The 8,836-nt window shown below is 37.8% G+C and overlaps 1 protein-coding gene across 1 annotated transcript in view; it reads left to right on the top strand.

Moving 5' to 3' along the window:
• The window catches only part of myocd (myocardin), a 45,658-nt gene extending 43,010 nt beyond the window's left edge, over positions 1 to 2,648 (top strand). Inside the window, exon 12 of the mRNA XM_088323529.1 lies at positions 919 to 2,648. Within this exon, the coding sequence (XP_088179655.1) occupies positions 919 to 1,412 (494 nt within the window). The 3' untranslated portion in view covers positions 1,413 to 2,648. The remainder of the gene's footprint in view (positions 1 to 918) is intronic.
• Positions 2,649 to 8,836: the final 6,188 nt, after the last annotated feature.

Here is an 8,836-nt window from a genome sequence, read left to right on the forward strand (position 1 = left end):
ATAATAATATAACTTTCATCCCATACCGTGCCTTTACCGTAATTGTTAGGTTCACGGACTACCGTCCTCATCTTCCTCTCTATAACTGTAGCTATAAAAGGCGTCTCCTCGCCATCTGAAAGAACCTTTGTCATATAGACAGTTTATGCATATTCTAAGGAGTTAAAGTCTTCCTCGTCATAAGCGGCCGTTAGAAAAATGACATAAATTGGCTGCTTCACCGGATAAGCCGCAGGGCTGAACATTTGGGAAAAAAGTAGCGGCTTATAGTCCGGAATTTACGGTACTCAATTTCTGGTCTACGAAGGCTTTCCAGCATGGGTACACCTGCACTCTGCAAAAATCATGATCTTTAGGATTGGGTGTGTCGGGTACGGGAACTAGGGCTTCACGATTAACCGAGATCTAATCCACATTGCGATGTGACCTACTGCGATTGTGTAATCGCAAGACACTGTGGTTTGAGCCTTGGGTGAGCATACAGCAACCATGACAACGCTCACCTTAAGGTTGAAACATGTCAATATGATGAATCCATAGGTTCTCTTCATATCAAGGACAATTTTTTGTACTTTTTTTGTATAGCTAACAAAGAAACCTTTCATTTTTCTACTGTTTCTATTTAAGTGGGTTTTTGTTTTCAAACAACACAGTGGCAAGTAAATTTGACCCGAGGACAAAGTGTTAGGTACTAAAAACAAAACTAGCACAGAAAATACACCATTCTTTTAAAATCGAATGGAAATTATATTACTGGTCTGAAAAATCGCAATTAGTTCTTCTAAAATCGTCCGGCCCTACCGGGAACACCTAAAACCTGCAGGACTTTGGTCTTCTGTGACCATGATTGGGATAGTCTGCAAGTGATCCCAGACTAGAGAAGCAGAAACAGTCTGTAACAAAAGTCTGTGTTTCCAGGGTACCCCAGCCTACTGGTTCCGAGGCTCCACCGCCACTACGACCACCATTCTCCCTCGCAGCTTCATTACGACCACCTGGAGACTCTGCTGGGCCCGATGAACCGCGGAGGGGAGGCAGCCTCCGTCAGGATGCCAACGGACGACGGGCGCCAGGAAGACGACGGAACCCGGGAAGGCGACGGATACGGCCAACAGCGCCACCCTCACCATCCCCAACAGGAAAAAGTCGTCTCCAACAGAGATCTTCTGGACTCGTCTCTTTCGCCCCTCAATAAGGTGTCCCCCATCCCTGAGGTTCAGGGGATGGTTAGCATGGCTTTCAGTGAAACCCCATGGGAGGCCATGGAGTGGCTTGACCTGACACCACAAACCTCCACTGCTGCCTTCAACGTCCCCCCTCCCATAATGCCGAGCATTTTCAACGCAGAGTTCTTGGATGTCAATGACATGAACTTAAACTCTGCTATGGACCTTCATCTGGAGCACTGGTGAATGCAGACACGTCGAAAACTAGGAACTTTGCCGATCATATTATCAGCCAGAGCTTCATCTTTTTTTTTTATTAGGACTGGTCTCAAATCCACACCAAAAACTGTTTTTTATCATGATGCACCTTAAGTAAATACCATCGCATTAAGATCTATTCTGTTTTCAATGGGACAGTGTTCACTATTTAGCACCATTTAGTGGTAATCACATAGCTTTGCTAACAAAATTAGCCGCTACCAACTCCATAAAAGGGTTGGGTAGGGTTACTTTAACTTGATCACTTTCAATTACTTTTGGATTACTCCAATACCAAATATGCTAATAAAAGACAAAAGAAACTAAATATGAATAAAATGATGACTCACAACACGTGGTAAGACTTCTCTCCTGGCTTTGATCTCCGGCAAAACTAACATCAAATGCGACAGAAACAAAATGAAAATGAATCCAAACAGCTTGCCAACATCATTTTTGCCATTCCATGTATTCCGTTCCTCCCCAAGCATGCTCAAAATTTAGTAATTTTATTCATATTTAGTTTCTTTTGTCTTTTATTAGCATATTTGGTATTGGAGTAATCCAAATGTAATTGAAAGTAATCAAGTTAAAGTAACCCTACCCAACCCTGCTCCATAACCGTCAACCTCAACCGCTTTCCTAATGATTGCAATTCCTCTTACTAATTAATACTAAAGCTTACAAACTCTTAAATTTAAACTCTAGTAGACACTCAAAATGAGGAGAGAAGACATCAATGGATTTTGAACAGGGAGAGAAGTCTTCAGATAAGAGAATTCAATTTCTTTGTTCAGATGCCCTCCCGAGTCTTCTCTTTTTATGAAGTCTTCAAGTTTACAGAAACAGAAAAAACCCCAAGAGGTGTGCAAATCAAAGAATAGCAACATAATTTGCCTACAGCAACAATGATTTAATAGTCAAAAACACGCACAACAGTGCAGAATAATACGCTAAATAATGAAATAGTTTCCTACGAAAATATACTTTGCATTTGTGACAAATACAACAAGGCACCTATTTATTCACATTAACAAATACTATGTAAAATCTAAAAAATAGATAATTTGTGCAAACAAGTTGTTGTTTTTTTTACTAAGTGAATGCTTGATTGAGGATATATTCTGGTATACTGCAACAATTTCAGCAATCTAAGATGACGATGCGGTTAACTGCCAAGGACCGAGACCATCCAGATTGGAGCCTAAATAGGCAAGACGAAATTAGTCAGAAACAGAAAAAAAAAAACTGTTCCCCTGAAAAAAAATTGTGATACAGAATATAAGATTCAATTTTTTTTTTAATGTATAAAATACGGGGAAACCTATACATTAACTGGTAGGTGATGCTAAAAGCTCTCGTCAAACTATTGCTGTAAGGTCGCTAATCCCATTTTTCTAAAGAAACTATAAATAAAATGATGACTCACAACACAAGGTAAGCTTTCTCTCCTGGCTTTGATCTCCGGCAAAACTAACATAAAATGCGACAGAAACAAAATGAAAATAAATCCAAACAGCTTGCCAACATCATTTTTGCCCTTCCATGTATTCCGTTACTCCCCAAGCCTGCACAAATTCAGTAATTTTATTCATGTTTAGTTTCTTTAGTCTTTTATTAGATAGATAGATAGATAGATACTTTATTCATCCCCGAAGGGAAGCATATTTGGTATTGGAGTAATCCAAAAGTAATTGAAAGTAATCAAGTTAAAGTAACCCAACCCTGCCCATTTGTTACTTTATGCCAGTTTCTTAAGCTAGTTAGCCGCTACGGTACGTTAACCACTTTCTAGCATCCCCTCGAAGGATGCTCATTTAGCAGCCATTAAAAACGGTGTTGTTTCTCTTGTCACCACTAGATGGTGCCATTTCCTGCATCACTGTCCCTCAAAAAACATATATAAATACTGTAAATATTGTCTAATGGCCTGCATTTTATTTAAAATAGACTCAAAATTAAAACAAGAGACTTTTTTTTAGTAATTTAATGCTGGTTGAGACAAAAAAACACTATTTTAGGATACCTGATGTCCTTTCAAATAATCTGGCCTTATTGTACTACTAGTGATATCGTTTCTTGGTATCGATACTGTTGAGTAGTTGCTGTTGAAGGCGAGTACTAAAAACCTGGTATCGAAAATCCCTACAAAAGAATATTAATATTCTCCAAGGTACACATACATATTAAATATTGAAAGTATTACATTGTTGCTCAGCTAAGAGTTTTTTTGTACAACAGTTTTGAAGATATCGTCTTTGATGTAAATACGAGAAAGACTCAATGTGTATTTTTAGTTTAATTGATGCAGTATCGAATACACTGCTCTTCAGTATTATGAATAAGTAATGTGTATGAGAAGTCTTCATGTTTTTTTCTGAATATATGTTTAAAAAATATGTTTTCCACCATTAGTGGACCTATAAGTACACATAAATACTTTGCTAATTTTCCCATATTTTCAGAGGCTATTCTGGTCCACATTTAGGATTACAGTCGTGAAAAAAAATGTGCAATTATATTACCGTAAATTCCGGACTATAGAGCGCAGCTGATTATAAGCCGCACCCACCACATTTTAAGAGGATAACCTATACATAAGCCGCACGCGCCCACATTTAAATTTGAAACATAATCACAAAATTAACCCAAACCCGACTTTGAGTCCCGCGAATGTAACTGTATATACAGTACACAGTCCAGAAACCACAGCCGGCAAAATGAACGGAAAATGATACCGGTACTTAAGGTTTAATGCAGACCGGCAGAGTCCGGGTACCCGTTGAAACTAATCTAAGGAAAAAAAGTCTATTTCCAAAGGGTGGGAAAAATATATATCCACTATTGTCCGCCGCGACAACAGGTCTCACTCACCTTTACCCCACTTCCGGTCAGCCCGCGTTTGCTCCGCCCCTCTTTAATTTGCAAAACATATCAGAATAAGTGTCTCGAATAAATACATTACAAAAATATACAGGTGCAAATACATATTATACATGGTTTCACATATTTACAAAGAAAGACTGTACACCGAGAGCATTTTCAAAGTTTTAATAATAATAATAGAACTTTCATCCCAAACCGTGCCTGTGAAGGGTAGCAAAACGCTACTAGGAACACGCTCGCAACACAGTAAGCAGGACTGTTAAAAAAAAGTATACGGCAATTGTAGAAAACACGGTAAACCGTCCTCATCTTCCTCCTTAAAACAGACAGCATCAAAGTAGTCTTCCCCAGTATGGGAAAGAGACTGTCATATAGACGTCGTCCCACGCTCCCTTATTCAAAAACACGCTAGCAACTCACTCGCAAAGTCAAGGTTACATGCAGTAGCCCTGGTTCCTTATTTATCGGACTGCTCGATTGCTTTTAGCTTGATAGCTGTGTCATGTGCCTTTCTTATTGCAATTTACATGGTTAGGATATGTCTACGCTAATTTAAATTGTGCACAAGCTAAGAAGTTGCAGTCTTCCTCGGCGCATATATTCCACCGGTCTAAATCTTACCTTTAGTACTCGAGCGCCGCTGGCGGCTGTTAGAAAAATGACATAAATTGGCCGCATCACTGAATAAGCCGCAGGGTTGAACGTTTGGAAAAAAAAGTAGCGGCTTATAGTCCGGAATTTACGGTACTAAAACATCCACACGTCAGGATTCCAGACAGTAAATTATTTGGTGTAATATTGCCGTTTTTACATTCCTTTACTGGAAAAAAATTGAAATTCACCCTTACAAAAGGACCTATTTCTTATGCCAATCAACACCAGGAATTGTCCGTACTATGCACTTGTGAATATGTACTATATTACTTGTATACAGATTTGAACTGTGAATCCTGCCTTATAATGCATCACAGCTGGCTTTAAAAAATATATATACTGAGATAAGCAGTTTTCCTATGTCTCGCATGTAAATACTTATAACACATTATTACTGCAGGAAATGTCTTTTAGATACAACGCTTGGGAACATTTAGTAGAGTACAATTCAGTCCAACCAAGAAAACATTCGTATTTTTACAAAAAAAACAACAATATTTATACCGAAGTTTGTATGCGAAGAAATGTACACAATTGCATTGTATGGAATGTTATGTGTTGTAATTTGTCAGATATTCCATTGTTGACGTCTATAATCGTCAATGGCACCAATGTGATGTATCAAAATGTTCTCTACAGTATTTGGGACATTAAATTCGTATACACAAAAAAACTACAGTTGTGGTCAAAAGTTGACATACACTTGTGAGGAAAATAATGTCATGGCTCTCTTGAGTTTAGAGTTACTTCTACAACTTTGATTTTTCTCCGAGAGATAGTTCTTTGTCACCAAAAACATTCAAGAGGTTTGGATCTTTGATGACTCGATTATGGGTTAACAGAAAAAGTGATCAAATCTGCTGGGTCAAAAATATATATACAGAAACACGAATTAGCAATTTTGGTGACTTAGAAGTTGTGGCTGTGAAATGAGCTTCATAGCATTGCCTCTTAACTTCTTGTGAGTGATTATAAGTGACTACAGCCGGTGACTTCTCTAAATAGGGCTCACTGGATGCATATGTCCATAAACGATATAATGGGAAAGTCAAAGGAGCTCAGTTGGATCGGAAGAAGCGAATCATTGACTTGAACAAGTCAGCAAAGTCACTTGGAGCCATTTCAAAGAAGCTGCAGGTCCCAGCAGACAATTGTAAGAATAAAGTGCAAGGCACTGTGTTGTCACTGCCACAATCAGGAAGAAAACGCAAGCTATCACCTGCAGGTATGAGAAAATTGGTCAGAAGGGTGAAGATTCAACCAACAATTACCAAAAAGCAGATCTGCTAAGAATTAGAAGCTGCTGGAACACAGGTGTCAAGCGTGTTTTGCATCTCCATGGACTGAGAAGCTCCCGTGCAAGAAGGAAGTCCCTGCTCCAAAAGCGGCACCTTGAGGCTGGACTGAAGTTTGCTGCTGATCAAATCGATAAAAATAAGACCTTCTGGGGGGAAGTTCTGTGGTCAGACGAAACAAAAATCGAGCTATTTGGCCATACTGCCCAGCAATTTGTTTGGAGGAGAAAAGGTGAGCCCTTTAACGGCAAGTACAACATGCCGACCGTCAAGCACGGTGGTGGTAGTATTATCCTGTGGGGCTGTTTTCCTGCCAATAGAACTGGTGTTTGACAGAGAGTATATGGGATAATGAAGAAGGAGGATTACCTTCAAATTCCTGAAGCCTGAAGATTGGGTCCTGGGCGGAGTTGGGTGTTCCAACAGGACAATTAAATCAGGCTAGGATTAAGGTTTCGGAATGGCTTTACCACACCCCATTGAGAACTTGTGGACAATGCTAAAGAAACAAGTCCATGTCAGAAAGCCATCAAACTTAACTGAACTGCAGCAATTCTGTCAAGGAGTGGTCAAAGATTCAACCAGAAGCTTGTGGATGGCTACCAAAAGCGCCTATAGTGAAAATGGCCAAGGGACATGCTACAAAATATTGGTGCTGTATGTATATTTTTGACCCAGCAGATGTAATCACTTTTTCTGGCTGTAAGTGACTTTCCTAACTTGTTCAGGTCAATTATTTGCTTTTTCAGATCCACGCTGAGCTCCTTTGACTTTCCCATTGTATTGTTAGTGGGCATTTGCATCCAGTGAGCCCAATTTAGAGAAGTCACCAGCCGTAGTTGCTCATAATCACAAGAAGTTAAGAGGGCCTTAGCTTCATTTCACTGACACAACTTTAAGTCACCGAAATTGCTAATTTGTGTTGCTGTATGTATATTTTTGACCCAGCAGATTTGATCACTTTTACTGTTAACGCATAATGAAGTCATAAAAGAACCAAACTTCATGAATGTTTTTGGTGACAAAGAAATATCTCTCAGAGAAAAATTAAAGTTGTAGAAGTAACTCTAAACTCAAGGGCGCCATGACATTATGTTCTTCACAAGTGTATGTAAACTTTTGACTGTATGTAATGTATAAGTATATTTTCTCCCATCTCTTAATAGGTAAAACAAGGTTCTATTTTTTTTTAATAATTAGAACAATTATAATACATGGGGGGGGGAATATTTCACTGTTTCAGATTGTTTTATTGTTCTTTTAATTAATCTTGTATTTTTCCTTTAAAAATAAAATCTCCTGCCCACCATGAATGAAAAGAAAAATCAGTTAAAAACCATAAAAAATTAGGATATTCATTAAAATGGAACAATAATACAAAAACTAAAGTCAACATAAACAAAACTTAAAGACCCATTGAGTAATAGTTGACCACTAGAGGGCACTGTGTTGTTTGGTACGAGTGAGTGCCAGTGATAAAACGGCACAGCTTGGCAGCAGGATACTTTATGATGTATTACAAAAAATAACAATGGTATGCTAGTTCATGTTTTTTTTTTTTTACTGGACTTAAGTTTTTTTGTACCACTAGGAGGCGCTAAACATTACACACTGTCCCTTTAATGGGATTTATTTTCAAGCGAATGCAAAATGCTTTTGTTTTCTGTATTAAACCATGCCTTAGCCTCTTATTTTAATTTAACTTACAACTGAGTAGTTGAAAGAAAATCCCCCACTCACCAAAAATGGAAAAAAGTAAAATAAATGTCAAAAATGTGGATACTCGATTAAAAAAGACAATAAATTTACGCAAAATATAAAGGGGAATGTTTGTTTTTTTACCAGGTGAACGCAATATGCCTTTGTATTGGTTTTGCGTATTTTGTCTTACCCACTTTTTTTTTTTAATAAACTTTCAATCTTGCAATTGTGACACCTGGACAGTGATTCCATTTTCCTGTCAAAAGAAAACCGCCCATCCAACAAGAATGGAAAAAGATATTCACTAAAATAGAATGATAACGCAAAAAAAAGTCTACCAAAGAAAACAAAATTTAAAGGCGAATGATTTCTTTTTAAATGCAATATACTTTTGTTTTTTGTTTCCTGTATTAAACTGTGTCTTAGCCGCTTTTTAAGAGTTCCTTCTACAATAAAACTAAATGTCACGAAATGTAATTGTACCTGACAGAAGCTGCAACATTGCTTGGCCACTGACTTGCTTAATATTGTTTTTTTTATTTTTATTATAATTATAATCATTTCCTACATTCCTGTGCACAACAGAACATTGCTCAATAAATTCACAGCAAAGAAAACGTTGTTTTCGTCTTTATGTCATAAAAAGAAAAAAAACATTCCAGTCTTTTCCACAGGAACTTTATTGGTAACCCTCCATGTACATACAATATAATATGAATTGTCCTTAATATTACTTTATATTCTAATATGAACATTCTTGTAGATTGCGATTTATACAACATGATCTGCGACGTACCCCCCCCGCAGGTGAGGAATAGACATTACATTTGATTTTTTTTGGTAGCGTTGCATCATTTGTGCGTTAAACTTGCAGAC

Source organism: Urocampus carinirostris, chromosome 19, assembly GCF_059441175.1.
Source record: "Urocampus carinirostris isolate Australia breed hairy pipefish chromosome 19, RoL_Ucar_1.0, whole genome shotgun sequence".
NCBI classification, from domain to species: domain Eukaryota; kingdom Metazoa; phylum Chordata; class Actinopteri; order Syngnathiformes; family Syngnathidae; genus Urocampus; species Urocampus carinirostris.